This window comes from Pseudophryne corroboree, chromosome 8 (assembly GCF_028390025.1).
Source record: "Pseudophryne corroboree isolate aPseCor3 chromosome 8, aPseCor3.hap2, whole genome shotgun sequence".
In the NCBI taxonomy this organism is placed as follows: Eukaryota; Metazoa; Chordata; class Amphibia; order Anura; family Myobatrachidae; genus Pseudophryne; species Pseudophryne corroboree.
In genome coordinates this window covers 305,017,051-305,042,555 of record NC_086451.1, presented here as the reverse complement: position 1 = coordinate 305,042,555, position 25,505 = coordinate 305,017,051, and the positions used below count along the sequence as shown (strand labels likewise).

The 25,505-nt window shown below is 46.5% G+C and overlaps 1 protein-coding gene across 1 annotated transcript in view; it reads right to left on the bottom strand.

The window, feature by feature from the left end:
* The window catches only part of NRK (Nik related kinase), a 511,622-nt gene extending 487,144 nt beyond the window's left edge, over positions 1-24,478 (bottom strand). Inside the window, exon 1 of the mRNA XM_063937359.1 lies at positions 24,251-24,478. Coding sequence (XP_063793429.1) covers positions 24,251-24,307 — 57 coding nt within the window. The 5' untranslated portion in view covers positions 24,308-24,478. The remainder of the gene's footprint in view (positions 1-24,250) is intronic.
* Between the last annotated feature and the right edge of the window lie 1,027 nt (positions 24,479-25,505).

Sequence of the window (25,505 nt, the reverse complement as noted above, 5' to 3'; positions counted from 1 at the left end):
AGGAGAGTTGGCTGGGTTTGGTGAAGAAGTGGGTCTCGAGAGCCCATTTAAAGTTTTGTAGAGAGGTGGAGATTCGGATGGGGAGAGGTAGAGATTTCCAGAGAAAGGCAGCAGCACGTGCAAAATCTTGTAGGTAGGAGAGGGAGGAGGTAATCAGTTGGCAGGAGAGACGGTGTGCATTAGCAGAGCGAAGAGGACGGGTGGGAATGTTAAGAGAGATAAGGTCAGAGATGTAAGATGGAGAAGAGTGGGTGAGGGCTTTGTAGGTGAGTGTGAGAAGCTTGAATTGGATTCTGAATGGGAAGGGTAGCCAGTGAAGGTCCCTGCAAGAGAGGGGATGTGGATGTAGTACGTTTGGTGAGGAAGATGAGATGGGCAGCATTGAGGATAGATTGGAGTGGAGAGAGGCAATTTTGAGGGTGGCCAGATAGGAGGAGATTGCAGTAGTCCAATCTGGAGAAGACCAGTGAGTGGATGAGGGTCTTAGTAGTGTCCTGGGTGAGAAAGGGTCTGATCCTGGAGATGTTTTTTAAAACGGAGATTTATGATAAAAACTTACCTTTGTTAAATCTCTTTCTGTGAGGTACAGAAAGGGAATAACATCAGGGTGTAGAGTAGGATCTTGATCCGAGGCACCAACAGGGTAAAAGCTTGGACTGTTCCCAAGATGCTCAGCGCCGCCTCCTCTAAACCAGTCCAATACAGTAGCAGGTAACAGAGACGACAACCGTTAGTAGCCACATACACCACATTTTCACGACAGGAGAAGGTATCAGCGGTTAATGCCATACAAACCCAAAGAAGCTGAGAGCGTCGTGGGCGCCCTGTGGAACCCAGTGTACCTCGTAGAAAGAGATTTAACAAAGGTAAGTTCTTACCATAAATGTCCTTTTCTGCAGCGGGGTACACTGGGGTTCCACAGGGAATAACATCGGGGATGTCCTAAAGCAGTTCCTCATGGGAGGGCACAAGAAACCGGCGTCCAAAGGAAGGATCCTGGGAGGTGGAAGTATCGAAGGCATAGAACCTTATGAACGTGTTAACCGAGGACCACGTAGCCACCTTGCACAATTGTTCAAGGGTCGCACTATTGCGGGCCGCCCAAGAAGGTCCAACAGACTGAGTAGAATGGGCTTTGATGGAAGCAGGAGCTGGAAGGCCGGTACATAAGCATGTGCAATCACCATTCTAATCCATCTGGCCAAGGTCTGCTTGTTAGCAGGCCAGCCACATTTGTGAAAACCAAGCAGTACAAAGAGAATCAGACTTCCTAACGAAGGCTGTCCTCTTCACATAGATACGGAGCGCCCGTACCACATCCAAAGACCTCTCTTCGGAAGACAATTCAGGAGAGACAAAGGCCGGAATCACAATCTCCTGGTTAAGGCGGAAAGAAGACACCACCATAGGTAGATAACCAGGGCGCGGTGTAAGAACCGACCGGTCACGGTGAAAAATCAGATAGGGGGACCTACAAGACAAGGCACCCAAATCTGATACCCATCTAGCAGAGGCAATAGCCAGCAGAAACAAGACCTTAAGAGAAAGGCACTTAAGGTACGCAGATTCAAGAGGTTCAAAGGGAGACTCTTGCAAGGCCTCCAGAACCACCAACATATCCCAAGGAGCCACAGGTGGGACATAGGGAGGTTGAATCAGTAAAACACCCTGAGTGAATGTATGAACATCAGGCAGAGTCGCAATTTTTCTTTTTCTCTGAAACCATACCGACAAGGCAGAAATATGAACCTTGAGGGAGGCCAGCCAAAGGCCCAAGTCCAGGCCCTGTTGTAGGAAGGCCAAAAATAAGGCCGTACCAAACTTGTAAACTACATGATTGTTAAATGTGCACCAAGCAAAGTAAGAATTCCAGACCCTATGGTAAATCCGAGCAGAAGCTGGCTTACGGGCCTTCATCATAGTTTAAATGACCGCCTCAGCAAATCCTTTGGCCCTCAGTACGGAAGCTTCAAGAGCCACGCCGTCAAAGCCAGCCGGGCCAGATTCTGGTAGGCACAAGGGCCCTGAACGAGGAGGTCTGGTCGCTGTGGAAGCAGAAGAGGACGTTCCAGCGGGAGACCCAGTAGGTCTGAGAACCAATGCCGTCTGGACCATGCCTGAGCTATCAGAAGTAGGATTCCTCCTTCTTGCTTGAACTTCCTCACTACTCTGGGCAGGAGTGACACCGGAGGGAACACGTACGGCAGCCGAAAGTTCCATGGAATTGCCAGTGCGTCTATGAACTCCGATTGAGTATCCCTTGTTCTTGCTCCGAAGACCGGAACCATGTAGACCCCAATTGTCCACTAGGAGTTGAAATACTTTGGGATGAAGGCTTCACTCTCCGGCGTGTACGTCATGACTACTGAGGAAGTCCGTTTCCCAGTTGAGGACCCCCGGAATGAACACTGCCAAGATGGCTGGCAGATGGCGTTCCACCCATTGAAGAATCTTTGACACTTCCATCATTGCCATGCGGCTTTGTGTGCTGCCTTGATGATTTATGTACGCTACCGTGGTGGCGTTGTCCGACTGTACATGAACAGGCCTGTTCTGTACCAGATGCTGGGCCAGTTTCAGAGCATGGAACATTGCCCGCAATTGCAGAATGTTTATCGGGAGGAGAGACTCCTCCCTGGTCCACTGACCCTGAAGAGAGTGTTGCTCCAACACTGTGCCCCAACCCCTCAGACTGTCATCCGTCGTCAGGAGGACCCAGTTGAAGATCCAGAAGGGACGACCCCTGCACAATTGTTGGTCCTGTAGCCACCAGCTCAGTGACAGATGAACCTCCGGAGACAAGGAGATCATGTGAAACCTGATCCGATGAGGCAGGCCATCCCACTTGGCAAGAATCAGCTTCTGCAGAGGGCGGAAATGAAATTGAGCGTACTCTACCATGTCGAAAATCGACACCAAGAGGCCTAGTACTTGCATCGCCGAGTGTATCGACACTCGCGAGCGAGAGAGGAAGCATCGCATCCTGACCTGAAGTTTCAAGACATTCTCCTGAGACCAGAACAACCGCTGGTTGTGTGTGTCCAACAACGCCCCCAGGTGCACCATGCTCTGAGCAGGGACCAGGGATGATTTCTTCCAATTGATGAGCCACCCATGGGCTTGCAGAAACTGCACTGTCAGATCCAGCTGACGGAGGAGAACGTCTGTGGAATTCGCCAGGATCAGCAAGACATCCAGATATGGTAAGATCCTGATACCCTGACGGCGGAGCAGGGCCATCATCACCGCCATTACCTTGGTGAATATTCGCGGAGCCGTAGTCAGTCCAAAGGGTAAGGCCCAGAATTTAAAATGGAGGTTGCCAATAGCAAACCGCAGGTATAGCTGATGCGACACGGCAATAGGTATATGTAGGTAAGCATCCTGTATGTCCAGGGATACCAACTAGTCCCCTGGCCCCAAAGCCAGGACAATAGAGCGAAGGGTTTCCATACAAATCTTGGAGACCCTCACAAACTTGTTCTAAGACTTGAGGTTGAGAATGGGCCGAGAGGAACCATTCGGTTTCAGGACTAGGAACAGCATTGAATAGTACCTCCTGCCTCTCTGAGCCAGAGGCACCGGCACTGCCACTCCTGTGTCCAGGAGGGACTGAACCACCGAACGAAGAGTCTTTGCCTTTACCTGATCCGAAGGGATGTCTGTCATGAGGGGGACGTTTCTTGAAGGATATGGCGTATCCGTGAGTGACGACTTCCTGTACCCAAGTTGTCTTCAACTCTGTTTTGGAAGCTGGCTGACGGGCAGCCCAGGATTAGTGGATTTGGAAGTACAAACCTATAATCGGGTACGCCTGACCCTTTGCCTAACCCGGAGGTCGAAAGGAAGTACTCTTAGCCTTCGGAGCCGAAGGAGTAGTACTAGGCAGACATGCAGTCTTAGCAGATGCTAAGTCAGCAATGATCTTGTTGAGATCTTCCCCAAAAAGTATATTTCACTCAAAAGGGATCACCTCCAAGGCCTTTCTAGAGTCCAGATCTACAGGCCAGGACAGCAACCAGAGGATCCGGTGAGCCAGAATAGACGTAGTAGATGCTTTGGCTGCCAGGAAACCTGAATCAGATGCCGCCTCATAAATATAATGGGAGGCCGTAATAATATATGAAAGACATTGCCTAGCATTATCAGGAAAATTAGAAGGTAGTTCCGCCTCAAATTCCTGAACCCAGGCCTCTATAGCTTTAGCAGCCCAAGAGGCCGCAATAGTAAGCCTATGCATAGCTCAGGCAAGAGTGTAAATAGACTTCGAGCAACCCTCCACACGCTTATCCGTCGGTCCCCTCAGGGAGGTGACGGTAGTGACAGGCAGAGCAGATGAGACCACCAGACGCGCAACTTGTGAGTCCACCGGCGGCGGTCAAGGGTGTAGCTACCATAGGTGCAGGCAGTGCAGCTGCTATGGGGCCCAGAGGTGAGAGGGGCAAACCTTCCCTGTCAAAGTTACATGTGTTAATTATATTTTTCGCCATTGACTGGTACGTAGGAGTCCTATCAAACTTTTTCCTTGGGATCTGCAATATATTTAGGTATGCCTCTGGACCTGCTCATTGTAGTGTGGTATAAAATGAACTGGAGGGCATTTTAATGTTATATAATATGAACCGGGGTACTGTAATAATGCACAATATGAACCGGGGCACTGTAATAATGCACAATATGAATGGGGAGCACTATATATCATAAAGTGAATTGGGGTACTATGCGGCATAATGTGTACTGGCAGCTCTGAAATGTGACATAGGGTGAACTTAAGCACTACTACGATTTATAAATGAAACTAGAGCACTACTCTGGAGCATAACATTAAATACGGCTCTACTACGGTTCAGAAAATGAACTAGGGCACTATCATAGGGCATAAAATTAACAACTGCTGCAGAGAAGCGTTTCTAGAAGCATTGGAACGGGGGCCCCTTCAAAATGTTGCTATGGGGCCCACAAAGTTTTGGCTACGCCCCTGGTGGCGGTTTTTCCTAATTGTTACTTAACTCTGCAGCGAGGGGATAAGGCTAGCATCTTCATAGACAAGGAAAACTTGTTACCCAGTTTTCCCAGGATTCCTGACTAATATTAACCAAGTGGTCAGAATGAGGTAAAACCAACTTAGTAATCTTCTGACAATTAAACTTATCTGGTTTCGGAGAGGTAGCTGGAAGCCTTTCATCATCATTGATTTGAAGTATCAGCTTGATAGCCTCCAAGCGGTCAGGAACATCCACCTGTGTCAGAAATTCCCCATCAGAAGCATCTGCATCAGAGTCTGAAGTGTCAGTGAAAGCGCCATCTACATCGGATGAGGTATCCGAAACGTGTGGATGGTGAGGAAGTAATGGCCCATTTAGATGACCCCCTGGTCTTAGTCAGGATTTTGCTTAGCTAGTGACTGATGTAATTGCTGTAACCGAGAGAACAGAGTATCTGCCCATGGCGGATTAACTGCAGGGACAATATGTGACTGTAATGGCACAGGAGGTCCCACAGGGGGCGCAAGTCTAATTACTAGGGTAGTCAGTAAATTAGAGGAAACAGCCTAAGGTGGGTCTCGATTTGCCCCTGTTGCTGCAGACTGACCATGGGGTATCGGGGGTCATTCCGAGTTGATCGCTCGCTGCAGATTTTTGCAGCACAGCGATCAGGTGAAAAATTGGCATCTATGCGCATGCGTATGGGCCGCAATGCGCACGCTCGACGTACGGTTACAAAGCTCCTTGTGGTTGTGCTCAGGTTCTAGCGAAGTTTTCAGTCACACTGACGGCCGCAAGAAGATTGACAGGAAGGGGGCGTTTCTGGGTGTCAACTGACCGTTTTCAGGTAGTATTAGCAAAAACGCAGGCGTGTCTGAAAAAACGCAGGCGAGGCTGGGTGTTCGCTGGGCGGGTGTATGACGTCAAATCCGGATATGAATAGGCTGAAATTATCGCAAGCGCTCTGTTTTTGCAGACCTCGGCTGCACAAGCGTTTGCACTTCTGCTAAGCTAAAATACACTCCCCAGTGGGCGGCGGCATAGCGTTTGCATGGCTACTAAATCTAGCTAGTGAGCGATCAACTCGGAATGACCCACATAGAACCCTCAGCTGCTAAGTTTTCCTCCGAGAAATCCGTGGCATCAACACTGCATGGTGCTGGATCAGCCATGGATTTACCACCCTGTGTAGCAAACATGATATGTAAGCGTAACCCTAGGGTGTAACAGTACAAGATAAGCAGACAAACTACCTGAGAAAAATCCTCTGTATGGTGTGACTGCAAGGCAGAGCACAAACAGAGGATTTCTGAGGTAAAATGTGAGGTAAAATGTGACTGAAAAACACAAAGAAAAATACAAAATACGTATATCCTGTGAAATACCTATATTATCTTATTATCTAATAACCCTGACGCGCGGCACGGAGCCTCCTCAGGGTACAGAATATAGGGATAGCCATATGTGTGAGATACGAAATAGAGACCACATAGCAGCCATTGGCACACACTCATATACAATGCAGAGATTATTACCAACAATAAAACTGTACTGGACCAGCAAAACTAAGAAACTATACCACTGAGTAAAGCTATGTGTATATATATATATATATTAGTGATGAGCGGGTTCGGTTTCTCGGAAACCGAACCCCCCCGAACTTCACCCTTTTTACACGGGTCCGAGGCAGGTTCAAACCTTCCCGCCTTGCTCGGCTAACCCGAGCGCGCCCGAACGTCATCATCCCGCTGTCGGATTCTCGCGAGATTCGGATTCTATATAAGCAGCCGCGCGTCGCCGCCATTTTCACTCGTGCATTGGAGATGATAGGGAGAGGACGTGGCTGGCGTCCTCTCCGTTTATTGTTGAAGTTGATTGGTTTATTGCTTAATTGTGGGGAGGACTGGGGAGCAGCTGTTAGGAGGAGAACAGTGCAGAGTTTTGCTGATAAGTGACCACCAGTTTTTATCCGTTCTCTGCCTGAAAAAAACGCTCCATACCATATCTGTGCTCAGTGTGCTGCATAATATATCTGTGCTGAGTGCTCACACTGCTTAATTGTGGGGACTGGGGAGCAGCTATAGCAGGAGTACAGTGCAGAGTTTTGCTGACAGTGACCACCAGTATACGTTGTCTGCCTGAAAAACACTCCATATCTGTGCTCAGTGTGCTGCTTTATTGTGGGGACTGGGGACCACCAGTATAATTAATATTATATAGGAGGAGTACAGTGCAGAGTGCACTGCTGTACCTACCTCTGTGTCGTCATCCATTAAGTATACTATCCATCTACATTCTATACCTGTGGTGCATTTTAGTTTTGCAGTTTGCTGACACAGTGTCCACCAGTATACTATATATAGCAGTACGGTAGGCCACTGCTGTACCTACCTCTGTGTCGTCATCCATTAAGTATACTATCCATCTACATTCTATACCTGTGGTGCATTTTAGTTTTGCAGTTTGCCGACAGTGTCCACCAGTATACTATATATAGCAGTACGGTAGGCCACTGCTGTACCTACCTCTGTGTCGTCATCCATTAAGTATACTATCCATCTACATTCTATACCTGTGGTGCATTTTAGTTTTGCAGTTTGCTGACACAGTGACCACCAGTATACTATATATAGCAGTACGGTAGGCCACTGCTGTACCTACCTCTGTGTCGTCATCCATTAAGTATACTATCCATCTACATTCAATACCTGTGGTGCATTTCAGTTGTGCGCAGTAAATATAGTAGTAGGCCATTGCTATTGATACTGGCATATAATTCCACACATTAAAAAATGGAGAACAAAAATGTGGAGGTTAAAATAGGGAAAGATCAAGATCCACTTCCACCTCGTGCTGAAGCTGCTGCCACTAGTCATGGCCGAGACGATGAAATGCCATCAACGTCGTCTGCCAAGGCCGATGCCCAATGTCATAGTAGAGAGCATGTACAATCCAAAACACAAAAGTTCAGTAAAATGACCCAAAAATAAAAATTAAAAGCGTCTGAGGAGAAGCGTAAACTTGCCAATATGCCATTTACGACACGGAGTGGCAAGGAACGGCTGAGGCCCTGGCCTATGTTCATGGCTAGTGGTTCAGCTTCACATGAGGATGGAAGCACTCATCCTCTCGCTAGAAAAAAGAAAAGACTTAAGCTGGCAAAAGCACAGCAAAGAACTGTGCGTTCTTCTAAATCACAAATCCCCAAGGAGAGTCCAATTGTGTCGGTTGCGATGCCTGACCTTCCCAACACTGGACGGGAAGAACTTGCGCCTTCCACCATTTGCACGCCCCCTGCAAGTGCTGGAAGGAGCACCCGCAGTCCAGTTCCTGATAGTCAAATTGAAGATGTCACTGTTGAAGTACACCAGGATGAGGATATGGGTGTTGCTGGCGCTGGGGAGGAAATTGACAAGGAGGATTCTGATGGTGAGGTGGTTTGTTTAAGTCAGGCACCCGGGGAGACACCTGTTGTCCATGGGAGGAATATGGCCATTGACATGCCTGGTCAAAATACAAAAAAAATCAGCTCTTCGGTGTGGAATTATTTCAACACAAATGCGGACAACAGGTGTCAAGCCATGTGTTGCCTTTGTAAAGCTGTAATAAGTAGGGGTAAGGACGTTAGCCACCTCGGAACATCCTCCCTTATACGTCACCTGCAGCGCATTCATCATAAGTCAGTGACAAGTTCAAAAACTTTGGGTGACAGCGGAAGCAGTCCACTGACCACTAAATCCCTTCCTCTTGTAACCAAGCTCCTGCAAACCACACCACCAACTCCCTCAGTGTCAATTTCCTCCTTACCCAGGAAAGCCAATAGTCCTGCAGGCCATGTCACTGTCAAGTCTGACGAGTCCTCTCCTGCCTGGGATTCCTCCGATGCATCCTTGAGTGTAACGCCTACTGCTGCTGGCGCTGCTGTTGTTGCTGCTGGGAGTCGATCGTCATCCAAGAGGGGAAGTTGGAAGACCACTTGTACTACTTTCAGTAAGCAATTGACTGTCCAACAGTCCTTTGCGAGGAAGATGAAATATCACAGCAGTCATCCTGCTGCAAAGCAGATAACTCAGGCCTTGGCAGCCTGGACGGTGAGAAACGTGGTTCTGGTATCCATCGTTAATTCAGAGGCAACTAGAGACTTGATTGAGGTACTGTGTCCCCAGTACCAAATACCATCTAGGTTCCATTTCTCTAGGCAGGCGATACCGAAAATGTACACAGACCTCAGAAAAAGACTCACCAGTGTCCTAAAAAATGCAGTTGTACCCAATGTCCACTTAACCACGGACATGTGGACAAGTGGAGCAGGGCAGACTCAGGACTATACGACTGTGACAGCCCACTGGGTAGATGTATTGCCTCCCGCAGCAAGAACAGCAGCGGCGGCACCAGTAGCAGCATCTCGCAAACGCCAACTCGTTCCTAGGCAGGCTACGCTTTGTATCACCGCTTTCCAGAATAGGCACACAGCTGGCAACCTCTTACGGCAACTGAGGAAGATCATCGCAGAATGACTTACCCCAATTGGACTTTCCTGGGGATTTTTGACATCGGACAACGCCAGCAATATTGTGCGTGCATTACATCTGGGCAAATTCCAGCACGTCCCATGTTTTGCACATACATTAAATTTGGTGGGGCAGAATTATTTAAAAAACGGCAGGGGCGTGCAAGAGATGCTGTCGGTGGCCCTAAGAATTGCGGGCCACTTTCGGCATTCAGGCACCGCGTACAGAAGACTGGAGCACCACCAAACATTCCTGAACCTGCCCTGCCATCATCTGAAGCAAGAGGTGGTAACGAGGTGGAATTCAACCCTCTATATGCTTTAGAGGATGGAGGAGCAGCAAAAGGCCATTCAAGCCTATACATCTGCCCACGATATAGGCAAAGGAGGGGGAATGCACCTGACTCAAGCACAGTGGAGAATGATTTCCATGTTGTGCAAGGTTCTGCAACCCTTTGAACTTGCCACACGTGAAGTCAGTTCAGACACTGCCAGCTTGAGTCAGGTCATTCCCCTCATCAGGCTTTTGCAGAAGAAGCTGGAGACATTGAAGGAGGAGCTAAAACAGAGCGATTCCGCTAGGCATGTGGGACTTGTGGATGGAGCCCTTAATTCGCTTAACCAGGATTCACGGGTGGTCAATCAGTGTTGAAATCAGAGCACTACATTTTGGCCACCGTACTCGATCCTAGATTTAAAACCTACGTTGTATCTCTCTTTCCGGCAGACACAAGTCTGCAGAGGTTCAAAGACCTGCTGGTGAGACAATGGTCAAGTCAAGCGGAACGTGACCCGTCAACATCTCCTCCTTCACATTCTCCCGCAACTGGGGGTGCGAGGAAAAGGCTAAGAATTCCTAGCCCACCCGCTGGCGGTGATGCAGGGCAGTCTGGAGCGAGTGCTGACATCTGGTCCGGACTGAAGGACCTGCCAATGATTACTGACATGTCGTCTACTGTCACATAGTAACATAGTAACATAGTAACATAGTATCTGAGGTTGAAAAAAGACAATTGTCCATCGAGTTCAACCTATTTGTGGTGTCCTATGCATGATGATTTGACTAAAATTTCTGACTGATGCTGCTGTCAGCCATTGCATTTTATCCCTATTTATAGTAACTATAATGCATGACTATGCACCATACCCCTGGATATCCTTATCCAATAGGAATTTATCTAACCCATTCTTAAAGGTGTTGACAGATTCCGCCATTACAACTCCCTCGGGCAGGGAATTCCAAACACGTATTGTCCTTACCGTGAAAAAGCCTTTACGCCGTATTGTGCGGAATCTCCTCTCCTCTAACCTGAGCGAGTGTCCACGAGTCCTCTGTGTTGATCTAACCAAAAACAGGTCCCGCGCAAGCTCTGTGTATTGTCCCCTTATATATTTGTAGATGTTGATCATATCCCCTCTTAGTCTCCGCTTTTCCAATGTAAACATGCCTAGTCTTTCAAGCCTTTCCTTGTATTCCATCGTCTCCATGCCCTTAATTAGTTTGGTCGCCCTCCTCTGTACCTTTTCAAGCTCCAGGATATCCTTTTTGTAGTACGGTGCCCAGAACTGTACACAGTATTCAAGGTGTGGCCTCACTAGTGATTTATATAATGGGAGTATAATACTCTCGTCCCTAGCATCAATACCCCGTTTTATGCATGCTAATATCTTATTAGCCTTCTTTGCTGCAGTCCTACTTTGGGTACTACTGCTTAGCTTGCTATCTATGAGGACACCTAAGTCCTTTTCCAGTACAGAATCCCCTAATTTTACCCAATTTAGTAGGTAGGTGTAATTTTTGTTCTTGTTACCACAGTGCATTACCTTACACTTGTCTGTGTTGAAGCGCATTCTCCATTTGGCTGCCCATGCTTCTAATTTAACTAAGTCGTTCTGAAGAGACTCTGCATCCTCCTCTGTATTTATAGCCTTACACAATTTGGTATCATCTGCAAAAATTTACACCATGCTCTCTAGACCTTCTGTTAGGTCGTTAATGAAAATATTGAACAATAGCGGTCCTAATACTGAGCCTTGCGGCACACCACTTAGCACTTCAGTCCAAGTTGAAAAAGATCCATTAACCACAACGCGCTGCTTCCTATTATCTAACCAGTTTTTGACCCAAGTGCATATTGTGCTTCCTAGCCCTGATTCTTGTAGCTTGTATATAAGTCTCATGTGTGGTACAGTATCGAACGCTTTGGCAAAGTCTAAAAAGATAACATCCACGTCTTTACCCTGATCTAGGTTTGCGCTTACTGTTTCATAAAAGCCAAGTAAGTTGGTTTGACAGGATCTGTCCTTCATAAACCCATGTTGATTCCTTTTAATGACCTTATTGGTTTCAAGGAACTTCTGAATACTATCTCTTAGAATACCTTCCAATACTTTCCCCACTATAGATGTAAGACTAACTGGTCTATAATTACCTGGTTCAGCTTTACTTCCCTTTTTGAATATAGGCACTACTTCCGCTATACGCCAGTCTTTGGGAACCATACCTGATATAACTGAATCCTCAAAGATAGCGGTTTTGCCAGTTCAGAGTGAAGCTCCATTAGAACCCTTGGATGAATACCATCGGGCCCTGGTGATTTATTAATCTTTAAATGTTTTAATCAGTCACAGACTACTTCCTCGCTTAAATAAGTACCTATCAGTGTGATATTGTCATTATTGAGATTGTGTGTCAGTCCCTGAATTGGGTCCTCTCTAGTGAAAACTGTTGAAAAAAACTCATTTAGTGTGTCCGCTATGTCATTGTCACTGCATATGCTTCTCTCACCATGGAAAGAATGGTGGAGGATTATATGAGTGACCGCATCCAAGTAGGCACGTCAGACAGTCCGTACGTATACTGGCAGGAAAAAGAGGCAATTTGGAGGCCCTTGCACAAACTGGCTTTATTCTACCTAAGTTGCCCTCCCTCCAGTGTGTACTCCGAAAGAGTGTTTAGTGCAGCCGCTCACCTTGTCAGCAATCGGCGTACGAGGTTACTTCCAGAAAATGTGGAGAAGATGATGTTAATCAAAATGAATTATAATCAATTCCTCCGTGGAGACATTCACCAGCAGCAATTGCCTCCAGAAAGTACACGGGGACCTGAGATGGTGGATTCCAGTGGGGACGAATTATCTGTGAGGAGGGGGATGTACACAGTGAAAGGGGTGAGGAATCGGAGGATGATGATGAGGTGCACATCTTGCCTCTGTAGAGCCAGTTTGTGCAAGGAGAGATTGATTGCTTCTTTTTTGGTGGGGGCACAAACCAACCAGTCATTTCAGTCACAGTCGTGTGGCAGACCCTGTCACTGAAATGATGGGTTCGTTAAAGTGTGCATGTCCTGTTTATACAACATAAGGGTGGGTGGGAGGGCCCAAGGACAATTCCATCTTGCATCTCTTTTTTCTTTCATTTTTCTTTGCATCATGTGCTGTTTGGGGACAATTTTTTGGAAGTGCCATCCTGCCTGACACTGCAGTGCCACTCCTAGATGGGCCAGGTGTTTGTGTCGGCCACTTGTGTCGCTTAGCTTAGTCACACAGCCACCTTGGTGCGCCTCTTTTTTTCTTTGCATCATGTGCTGTTTGGGGACAATTTTTTGGAAGTGCCATCCTGCCTGACACTGCAGTGCCACTCCTAGATGGGCCAGGTGTTTGTGTCGGCCACTTGTGTCGCTTAGCTTAGTCACACAGCCACCTTGGTGCGCCTCTTTTTTTCTTTGCATCATGTGCTGTTTGGGGACAATTTTTTGGAAGTGCCATCCTGTCTTGATTGACACTGCAGTGCCACTCCTAGATGGGCCAGGTGTTTGTGTCGGACACTTGTGTCGCTTAGCTTAGTCACACAGCCACCTTTGTGCGCCTCTTTTTTTCTTTGCATCATGTGCTGTTTGGGGACAATTTTTTGGAAGTGCCATCGTCTTGATTGACACTGCAGTGCCACTCCTAGATGGGCCAGGTGTTTGTGTCGGCCACTTGTGTCGCTTAGCTTAGTCAAACAGCCACCTTGGTGCGCCTCTTTTTTTCTTTGCATCATGTGCTGTTTGGGGACTATTTTTTAAATCGGCCATCCTGTCTGACACTGCAGTGCCACTCCTAGGTGGGCCAGGTGTTTGTGTCGGCCACTTGGGTCGCTTAGCTTAGTCATCCAGCGACCTTGGTGCAAATTGTAGGACTAAAAATAATATTGTGAGGTGTGAGGTGTTCAGAATAGACTGGAAATGAGTGGAAATTATGGTAATTGAGGTTAATAATACTATGGGATCAAAATGACCCCCAAATTCTATGATTTAAGCTGTTTTTTAGGGGTTTTTGAAAAAAACACCCGAATCCAAAACACACCCGAATCCGACAAAAAATTTTCGGCGAGGTTTTGCCAAAACGCGTCCGAATCCAAAACACGGCCACGGAACCGAATCCAAAACCAAAACACAAAACCCGAAAAATGTCCGGTGCACATCACTAATATATATATATATATATATATATATATATATATATATATATATATATAAAACAATGCACAGTAAAGACTGGATGTATATCACAGGGTACTTGTACTAAATAACCCTGAATGTATGCACTTGTTCTTAACTAACACTGTGTAGACGACATGTAGAATACTTAAGTGTCCTGTAAATGCACAGCACTTATGAAGCAGGTGGCATTACAGAGGAGGCATTGCCCACCAGTCCCAGAGTCAGCGTAGCATGTGTGTACTGGCGCCCAAATGCTGACAGGGAGTGACGGAGACAGAGATGCAGCTCCAGGGTGGGAACATTTACTCTAAATGGCGCCCAGGGGCTGGGGGAAGGGCTACAGGTCAGAGCCTTATCCCCTTGCTGGACTTCCCCACAGGGTACTGTGGGCCATAATAAAACGGTTATATATATATAACCGACCTGTGCCCCTGCCCTGGTGGTCTAGTGGGGTCCCTGTACCAACACAGTGTCCAACCCAGCGCGCGCGGCCCGCCTCCTAATGGCCACGCCGTACCGCGTTTTTTGGAGGGTCCTGCCTGGGGGACCTTCTTACCTCCTCCCTTGATGCGGCCACGCGATCCTGGAGAGCTGCGGCAAAAGTGTCTGTGCCCTAGGTGAAGAACCGGAGCATCCGCTGTAAGTACCCGGCAACCAGGAACGCGGGAGTATACAGCGCCGCCGGGAGAGGTGATGGAGCTGCAGCAGGAGATGTCAGAATGACATCTAGCATTAAGAGTGCCTCTGCTGCAGCCCTTGAAGTCTTCTATCTTCTTTTAAAAAAGCTCTTTTCAGGGCTGCTGGAGCAGCCCTGCCTGTTAGTGTCCTGCCTGCAGGGCACCATCTTACAAACTGAGCTCCTATGCACGGAGGCGGGGTTATAGAGGAGGCGATGCTGAGCATCTTGGGAACAGTCAAAGCTTTTAGCCTGTTGGTGCCTCGGATCAAGATCTTACTCTACACCCCAATGTTATTCCCTGTGGAACCCTAGTGTACCCCGCTGCAGAAATATTTTTAAATGAGCTACAGGAATCCCGAAAATACATTTAGGGGCATCATGGTGTAGCAGAGGGCTGTAGAGCCTGTTTCAGAACGCTTTGGTTTTAGAAATTCTCGACCCATACAGTCAATGTATGTCTTTTGTACCAAACAGGTACACTTTGAGCTTGATGCGAAGTTGGACAGAAACCAGCCGTATCAGTGGGCGAACTAGCGAGTGACGGGCAAAGTATATAAAAATATACTTTGCCCCCTCTGCAAAAGAAAAACAAAATGCGGGTAATATCTTTTAGGCAATCCACAAAGTAACAGCTGTAAGCTGAAGTCTCTGGAACATTTGTTGTGGAGGCTTTAGAACATTTGTTGTGGAACGCTGAATGGCAGATAGTCTTAGTCTTAGAGGGGCATTCAGACTGGATCGCTGCAGCGGCAGCGATCGCAGTCTGAATTTCTTTGTGGAGTGCGCTTACGCACCCCAGGAGCCCAGTGTGTAAAAGCATCTCAGGGCTGCGATCACCTGATTGACAGGCAGAGGTGGTCGCCGGGCGGGAGGGGATGTGCCAACAGCGTTAGAAGGCCATTGGCTGGGTGCAGTCTGGACAACGCAGGTGTGTCCGGACCGCTGCGGGGGCGGGCCGAGCTGGCTGCGTGGCATCAAGCTCAGCCGTTGTGACCCGGGAGCTACGCTGGCAGGGAGATACTCGCCGGGTGCAAAAGCATCACGGCTGTGCGATGCTTTTGCACCCTTGTGGGGGAAAAAGTAGGGCCAGACATGCGGAGCGGACTAGCCCTGGGCTGGGCATCCCCACGTATGTCTGAGAAACTGTCCGTAGGTGTGCTAAATTTAGCACATCTACGATCAGATCTGAATTACCCCCTTAGTCCAGCTCTCTGGTGGGGTGCCTAATAATTTTTTGAATCTGGCACCCCATCTGGCATCAGGAGCATGTGTCAAGCTTGCCCTCCACGCCCTCCCCCCAGATTAGCCCATTCTTGTTACTGCAGTGTGTGGACAGTGGGCTGCTGTCACTAGCAGGACAGTTCCTCTCCTCTTTACATCATAGACACAACTATTGATGTCATAATTGATGTCTCATTCCCCAGATGCAGAATAAAGAAAGGGAGGAGATCCAATACAGCCAGCACCCTGCCTGTTCCCCCCTACTACTGCTGCTCACACTGAAAGTTTCCGGCCTGGATGGCACAGCTGTCAGCAGACCAGACAATGTAGACTGGTTGTGGGCTCCTTCATTACCAGGGGCCCCAGTGTAGTGCATTGGCTGCACCACCTGTAGTTCCGCCCCTGATCCGTATGAGCTACAATACATTACGTGCATGAAAAAAAAATGCATATATTCGCTCATTTGCAGTGTGCATGCTTCTTCTAGAGAGCCTGACCCCTACCCATGCACACTCTTTGCTACTGGTCGACATCATAAGTGTGCACATTCACACTCCTGTACTAAGGGGGTCATTCCGAGTTGATCGCTCGCTCGCTAGTTTTAGCAGCTGTGCAAACGCTATGCCACCGCCCACTGGGGAGTGTATTTTAGCTTAGCAGAAGTACGAACGCATGTGCAGCTGAGCAATACAAAAACAGTTTCTGAGTAGCTCTGAACCTACTCAGCGCTTGCGATCACTTCAGCCTATTCGTGTCCAGATTTGACGTCATACACCCGCCCAGCGAAGCCTGCATTTTTTCAGACACTCCTGCGTTTTTGCAAACACTCCCTGAAAACGGTCAGTTGACACCCAGAAACGCCCCCTTCCTGTCAATCTTCTTGCGGCCGTCAGTGCGACTGAAAACTTTGCTAGAACCTGTGCACAACCACAACGACCTTTGTACTCGTACGACGTGCGTGCGCATTGCGGTGCATACGCATGCGCATAAATGCTGATTTTTAGCCTGATCGCTGCGCTGCGAGCAACGGCAACTAGCGATCAACTCGGAATGACCCCCTAAGTGCAAAAGATACATCTACATATTTACACTTATGTCTATCTTTGAATAGCCTGCAGATGCATTGGCACGCCCTCACTTAAGTTTGCATCGGCACGCCATTACAGCCAGTCCAGAAGTGATCAAGATGTGTATCACTCTGCATGGCTTGTACTTGCGCACATTTCTTTCTGGAGCATATGCAGTGTAAAAGCAGGCAACGTACACTCAACAAACTGGCTTATTTTCAGCTTTGCATGAGGCCCTTTATTTGGGAAAGTGCATCTACATATACAGTATGATCATAGATACCAGGGTGAGGTGTATCAAATCTCAGAGAGAGATAATTGGCGGGATGTAATGGAGTCCGAGATCGCTGGAGGTGCGGGATGCTGGCCGATCTCAGATGTTTTTTTTAAAAGGACAATCACTTATAAGGCAAAACCATGCCTTTTAAGTGATTGCCCCTTTAAAAAAAAACGGCTGGCATCCTGCACCTCTGGCGATCTCGGATTCCATTACATCCCGTTGAAATTGTAGAGAGATAAAATACCAAATACCAACTAGTCAGATTCTGTCTTATTACAGGCTGTGCTATAAAGATTACAAGAGCTGATTGGTTGGCACTATTTCTCTCCGCTTTACCTCTCTCCAGATTTGATAAATCTCCCCCTAGGACAGTAACACCTGTGACCATGTTTAGCAGATATATTAATGACCCCTATTACATTATCACTGATTACATTGACTGGTTTTCCTAGTAACCTATGTAACTAGAATCTGTGCTGTTACCATTGGCGTTTCTATAATGGGTGCAATGTGTGCTGTGTACACGGGCCCCTGCGTCCAGGGGGGGCCACACCGCATACATTGCACCCATATTTTAATACTTACCTCTCCGGAGTCCAGCATCGAGCACTGCAACCACAGTGAAAATTGCAGGCAAAATGGCCACCGCACATGCGCAGTAGCGATTTTGGTCTCCGGAACATGGCGGTCACTATGACCTGTGCATGCGCAGTAGACTCCGCCATGATGCTGGAGACTGCTACGCCATACAGAGGAGGGTGCCCCCTCCTCTGTTAAAACGACCCTGGCTGTTAAATCTATATATCAGACTTTTGTTATAACTGAAATTGTTGGTAGAAATAGGAAAAATGCTTATTTCACTAATACTACATTTTATCATTTGTTGTTTATAGAAAGTCAAATTGTGCAGGATCCCAACTATGATACTGCTTGTGTGTAAATAGCTCAGAGTGAGCCCAGGGTACAGCACTGCTTGTGTAAATCGCTCAGAGTGAGCCCAGGGTACAGCACTGCTTGTGTGTAAATAGCTCAGAGTGAGCCCAGGGTACAGCACTGCTTGTGTGTAAATAGCTCAGAGTGAGCTCAGGGTACGGCACTGCTTGTGTGTAAATCGCTCAGAATGAGCTCAGGGTACAGCACTGCTTGTGTATAAATCGCTCAGCGTGAGCTCAGTGTACGGCACTGCGTCTGCTTGTGTATAAATCGCTCAGCGTGAGCTCAGTGTACGGCACTGCTTGTGTGTAAATAGCTCAGCGTGAGCTCAGTGTACGGCACTGCGTCTGCTTGTGTGTAAATAGCTCAGAGTGAGCTCAGGGTACGGCACTGCTTGTGTGTAAATCACTCAGAATGAGCTCAGGGTACGGCACTGCTTGTGTGTAAATTGCTCAGAATGAGCTCAGTGTACGGCACTGCTTGTGTATAAATCGCTCAGCGTGAGCTCAGTGTACGGCACTGCTTGTGTGTAAATAGCTCAGAGTGAGCCCAGGGTACGACACTGATTGTGTGTAAATTGTTCAGAGTGAGCCCAGGGTACGGCACTGCTTTTGTGTAAATAGCTCAGAGTGAGCCCAGGGTACAGCACTGCTTGTGTGTAAATCGCTCAGAGTGAGCCCAGGGGGTGGTATTCATGTGACCGTCGGTCAGCTGACCGACAGTCACATGACCTCCTCCACCAGCCCGATTGGTCACTGTCCCGATGGTCGACATGCCGACCAACAGGGACTATTTCCACTCGTGGGTGTCCACGACACCCATAGAGTGGGAATACAACCCGTGGCGACTGCAGGTCGCCACCGAGCCCGCAGCGTGGCGAGCGCAGCGTGGCGAGCGCAGCGAGCCCGCAAGGGGCTTGCTGCACTCGCCCCTCCCCGCCGGGATCCCGGCGTCGGTATGCTGCCGGGATCCCGGCGTCGGTAAGCTGACCGGTGGTCATGAGACCGCCGGTCAGCCGTACTACACCCAGCCCAGGGTACGGCACTGCTTGTGTGTAAATCGCTCAGAGTGAGCCCAGGGTACGGCACTGCTTGTGTGTAAATAGCTCAGAGTGAGCCCAGGGTACAGCACTGCTTGTGTGTAAATCGCTCAGAATGAGCTCAGGGTACGGCACTGCTTGTGTGTAAATCGCACAGAGTGAGCCCAGGGTACGGCACTGCTTGTGTGTAAATAGCTCAGAGTGAGCCCAGGGTACAGCACTGCTTGTGTGTAAATCGCTCAGAATGAGCTCAGGGTACGGCACTGCTTGTGTGTAAATCGCTCAGAGTGAGCTCAGGGTACGGTACTGCTTGTGTGTAAATATCTCAGAGTGAGCTCAGTGTACGGCACTGCTTGTGTTGTGTGTAAATCGCTCAGAGTGAGCTAAGGGTACAGCACTGGCTTGGGAGTTTTCCAATTAATGTCATGTTTTGTAGAAGCATGTGCACCCAATGCATGAAAATGGTTTCACTTTTACTTTAACCCCTACACTGCTGGGCCTATTTTGGCACCTTTTGATCCAAAACCTATTTTTTAACACAATCCCCACAAAAATAATTTTTTTGAATTTCAAGAAAATAGCATTCATTTGCTTATTTCTTCTCACATGACAAAGACAATCTACCAATAATGACCAGTTTTCTTGCAGTTTTATTGAATCACCACTTATTTTTGTGATTCTTGTTATGTCATTAATCCACCTTTCCAAAGGAGCAAAACGCCTAGATAGTAACTAGGTTGATAGTGTCTAGGTCGACCACTATTGGTCGACAGTAACTGGGTCGACAGGTCAAAAGGTCGACATGAGTTTTTTATTTTTTTTGGTGTAGTTTTCTTCGCAGTGACCGGGAACCCCAATTACTGCACCGTGTCCCCTCGCTTCGGGCAAGGTGCCTCGCTCTGCTACCGCTTTGCTCGGCACAGATTACCGTTCCAATCGTAGTCCAAAAAAAAGAAAAAAATCGTGAAAAACTAATGTCGACCTAGAGACCTAGTCGACCTAGAAACCCCGTCAACCTAGTTACTGTCGACCAATAGTGGTGGACCTAGATAGTGTCGACCTAGTTACTGTCAATCTACTGTAGATACCGGATCCCACACAGGTTTCCCTAATAAAATGTGCAGTTGAAATTGTAATGCATTTGTTTTCCACGTTGTAATAAACAGCCTAAAATGTACAGAATAATATGGCAGCCCAACAATTCATAACATATTGAAAAGTTAAACAACCAAATGGATCAAATAAGCTGAGGTGGTGGATTTTACTTGGGGAATAGGTGCCATAGGTAAAATCAGCTACTGGTTTAGGGTGTTATCAGTGCTTAAAGTGACCCTAGAGAGGTGGTTTAACTCATCCCTCCCCCGCTCCTACCGCATCACCATAGTTATAAAGGGATTGCGGCACACGTCGAAAAAGGGGCATGGTCTCAAAAAGAAAGGGGCGTGGTCATGCAATAGTATCCCCAATTCAAATTATGCCGCACAGTAGCACAGTCTTATTCATATTATACCACATAATAATGTCCCTTATTCATGTTATGACACACATTAGTGCCCCTTATACACAAAGCCCACAGTAGTAGCACCCCTAATAAACATAATGCCCACAACAGTAGCTCCCCTTATACAATGCCCTCCGTAGTAGTGCCCCTTATGCAGTGTTCACTGTAGTGGTATTGACCACAGTGGTAGTGCCCCAAATGTGGAGCCCATAGTAGTGCCCCCAGTAGTAGTGCCTCTTATGTCCCCAGGAGTGATATCCTTTATGAAGTGTCTCCTATACAACGCCCTCATTAGTAATGCCCCTGTGTGGTATTGCCCCCAATAGTAATGCCCCTGTGTACTAGTACCCCTATAGTAGTGCCCCCAGTAGTAATGACCCCAGTAGTTATGCCCCTGACATATTCCCCTGTGTAGTAGTGCCCCCAGTAGTTATGCCCCTGAAGTGATCCCCCGTGTAGTAGTGCCCCCAGTAGTAATGCCCTGTAGTTATGCCCCCATGTAGTATTGCCCCCTGTAGTTTAGCCCCCAGTGGTTTTGCCCCATGTAGTTAGCCCCATGTAGTTTGCCCCTTGTAGTTTATCCCCCATAGTTTGTGTAGTTTGCCCACAGTAGTTAGCCCCCATGTAGTTCAGCCCCTGTGTAGTTTGCCCCCCGTAGTTAGCCCCCATGTAGTTTGCTCCCATGTAGTTAGCCCCCAGTTGTTAGCCTCCATGTAGTTAGTACCCAGTAGTAATCCCCCAGTAGTAAGCCCCCATGTAGTTTTCCCCCAGTAGTTAGCCCCCAGTAGAAGTACGGCTTACACTCACACAAAAACAAAACTGATCAAGCCCTACTCCTGCATACGACCGCTGCAGTCCTTCTGGTGTCCGCTCCTCGGAACTATGGGAGAGACGTCATGACGTCTTTTCCATAGTGCACAGCACACTGTCAGAACCGGAAGCCGGAGCTCAGTAGTGAGCTCCTGCCTCCGGCTGCAGCTGCGGAGAGGGAGCTGGGCACACATTGGTAACACTATCTCAGCGGGTGCCCTGCATCTCCCTGCATCTCCGGGCTTCAAATTCTGGGTTAGGTGAGCCAGAGGATGCAGAACTGGTTCCGTCTCCAAATGGAACTGATGGAACGCAGTTCTGCCCCATTCAGCCTCACTTTAACCCCTAGGCGTTATAACCCCTACATTTCTGATCTTCATAATGCATTCTCTAGCATAGGGTGTTATTTTCTGGTGAAATAATAACATAACTACTAAAGGATTCAAAGCAGGAACTCTTCTCTTATTAACAAGTTTGGCCTCAACTGTGTAGGTGTCAGAATGGGGGAGATGAGGTACGTTAATATCTCTCCCCATCTACCAGCTGGTTTCGGTTCAATAGATCTGCAGTGTCTAGATAGTCAATTGGTCGACATGCATTAGGTCACCATGGACAGAATGTCGACGTGGTCATTAGGTCGACCTTTGAAGATGGACACATGAAAAAGGTCAATGCATGAAAAGGTCGACATCGGAAAAGGTCAACAGAATTAAGGTTAACACAGCATTTTTTTTTTAGGTGTCTTTTTCACCGTCACAGCACAGGGAACCCCAGCTTATTGCATACCCTTGCAGCTTTGGGCAAGGTGCCTTGCTCTACTACTGCTGCACTCTGCATAGATTATTATTCCCAATCACAGTCCATGTGGATGGTAAAGTATGAAAAAGTCGAGAAAAATGAAAAATAAAAAAAACTTGTGTCGACCATATATGTGTCAAGCATTGGCATGTCGACCCTTTGAGCCTGTTGATCTTTTGCACCTCTCAACCATTTAGTGTTGACCTATCGACTGTCTATCTAGGCGCTGTAGATCTATAGACCACATATCCTACCAGCTCTACTAGTATTTCGGCAGTGCAGGTTGATGTTGACTGGTGATCACCAGATATGCTGTAATTTGAAAGAGGGTACCTCTGTCTTTAAAGCCTGGGTGCAGGAGATATTCCCCCATCCCTGAATGTTATAACGATTTCTACAGTGCAGTGGTATCCTCTGGTGATCACAAATGATCAGGTCTAAATGACATCATCGAGTCTGACGCAATAATGTCAACAAGCCCTGGCCCTCCCGACTGCCAGTAATATCAACTATTAAGGGAAGACTTTTAGGCAGGTCTCCCCCCATTTGAATCCTTGCAGTGCTTGGGGAAAGTCCATCCTTAGTAACGAAGGGATTGACTGTTGTCTTATATCACATCTGATATATTTGATGCGCTATATAAGAAACTGTTAGCAAATAAATAAACAAATAAATAATATATCAGTTTTATCAGATATAAGTTATATCAGAGATATATCAATCTTTGCAACTGTCCTTAATTTCCAGGGACATTCTTGTTTTTTACAGATTTGTCCATTTTATTGTTGCTTGACGATGTCAGACAGATTTTAATTTCCAGGGATATTCTTGTTTTTTACAGATTTGTCCATTTTATTGTTGCTTGACGATGTCAGACAGATTTTGTTTCTTTTGGCAGGTTCGTATTTATTTTATACTGAGCAATCACACAATACACTTCCACTATTCTACCTCCAAAGATCCCATTCTTATCATTCATTTCTTATTTTAAACGTGTTAGCATGTGATATTTATCAAAGAGGAGTATTTTACCATGTAAAAAAACCTGCATTATATTTAAATGAAGATAATATGACCTGTTGATGATAGAGTGCTTGTACCATGCTTTGTTGCATTCATTCAGGTAGGTGTACCTGGTAGGAGTTTGTAAGCACCTGTGATCTTGCAATTATTAAATATGTGAACATTATCTTAATACAACATTAAAACGTAGCCACTGTTATTATCAGTTTTTTATGTAGCACCATCATATTCCGCAGCACTGTATAATCAAGCCCATCAACCGCTGCCTTAGCCCCTTACTGCAAGAAAGAACAGAATCAACGTAGACAGAAGCCACTGTTCTCCTGGTATGTCGTTGCACCATAGGAATAAACCAGAGGACCTGTCACCGGAGCATCATTTCTAACCAGTGTACATTATGTATAGTAAGAATGAGTTATAATCCTTTCCGTTACCTACTTACTACTCCTTACAGCAAAGCTGAAACCCAGTACCGAGCAATCTGGATATCTGCATATAGTGGTTTGCAGAGTGTCCAAGCCGTGCTGAACTGTAATCCAACCAGTATAATTCTCAGCATGCTGGGTCTGATTTTACGTTGCAATACCAATCCAAAATCTGCCTGACACATGAATATATATATAAAATAAGGAAGAACAGTAATGAAACTATCAATAGCATGGCAAAAGCCTATAATCTAAGCTTTATTGTCTGCAAGCGATAAGAACTTCACAAGCTAGCTAGTCACACTTAGCGTTCACACAGGCATCAGTTCCTTGTTAACCCTTCTACTCGTGGATAATCTCCTGATGCCTTGCTGTGTCCATCTTGTTACAAAATGTCTAAGCATCTTATGTGTCCCAGAATTAGACATACTCATTTGCAGCTTTGGACCACACAGCTAGACTTACCATCTAAAAATACAAATAGTCATTAACTTACTCTCAAAGATGCTAAATCGATATAGTCCAGGCTCTTAGTAGTGTTCATTTTTGCCATCTCTCTTCTGCTTTCCAGAGTTCCAAAAAGTTTTTTTTTTTTTTTTTTTTGAATACTTCTTTGCAGGGAAAATATTCTGGTATCATATGGAAGTGTTGTCTGTATGTGTCAGCCCATGGTTAGAACTGGAAGTATGTGTCTCTGACAAACACAGGAAACTTCACATTCAGCACAACCCGGAAAACACACTGAGGAAACAAATCTGTTTTTCTTTAAGAACACAGCATTGCAGAGTTATTTGCTGGGGAAAGCGAGGGAAGGAAGTGACGCTCTAGAATTTTGGAAGAGTAAAGTAATAATTAATACTTTTTATCGGTCACTGTCTAAATACAACTTTTCTAAATATTGAATCTATACTGTATAGGATACATGTATTAAGTAAATCAAATATGATCAATATTTTGAATATAATATGATTAAGTGCCTATTACATTACATGTTTAGCTGTATAATGTACAGCAAATATGGAATGTACAGCAAATATGTAAAGGTTTGATTATGCGTAAGTTAGAACTGTGGAAAATGCTGACATTTTCTCAGATAATGACTACATAGCCACTTATTGTATATTTGCAAAAGAGAAAAAACTCTGGTAGCATTATAAATGCCCACATACAAATAGCTGCAGATATGTGATTAGACTGAGGGACCAAAAACACGTTGCTTTAAGCAGTGTAACTGAGCAATTCCTCACAAATTACAGTCATCTAACAGCCAGGCTGACCATCATGCCCGTCCCAACACCATGAGCTTTTTGTGTATTTTTAATTGAGGCAATTTGCAAAAAGTGTTTGTGTGTGCACAGAGTATACAAATGATGTATACATTTTGTTAGAAAACCTCTTATTTTGCTTTGTATTCAGTGGCTGACTTGTGGTTCTTGGGAATGTAAATTGCTTTAGTCCAAAATAAACTTTCTGGGCTTAGATGTATGGTATGTTTCCTGCAGAGTGCAGAAAGTGTGGTGTGATTCATCTCAGAGTAGGCAGCACAGATGTGCTCATGCTCATAGAAAGCTGAAAGTTACAGTACATAAAAATAACGCTGCGTGTAGAGCTTGCTGATTGGCCAACGTCTGGAGATTGAACAAAAAAAAGTTTGGCTTGAATACAAAGTGAGAACGCCTGCAGCATATGGGCCAAGTGAATTAATTATATAATTAGAATAACTATTGGGTCTATTTACTAAACTTTGGGGG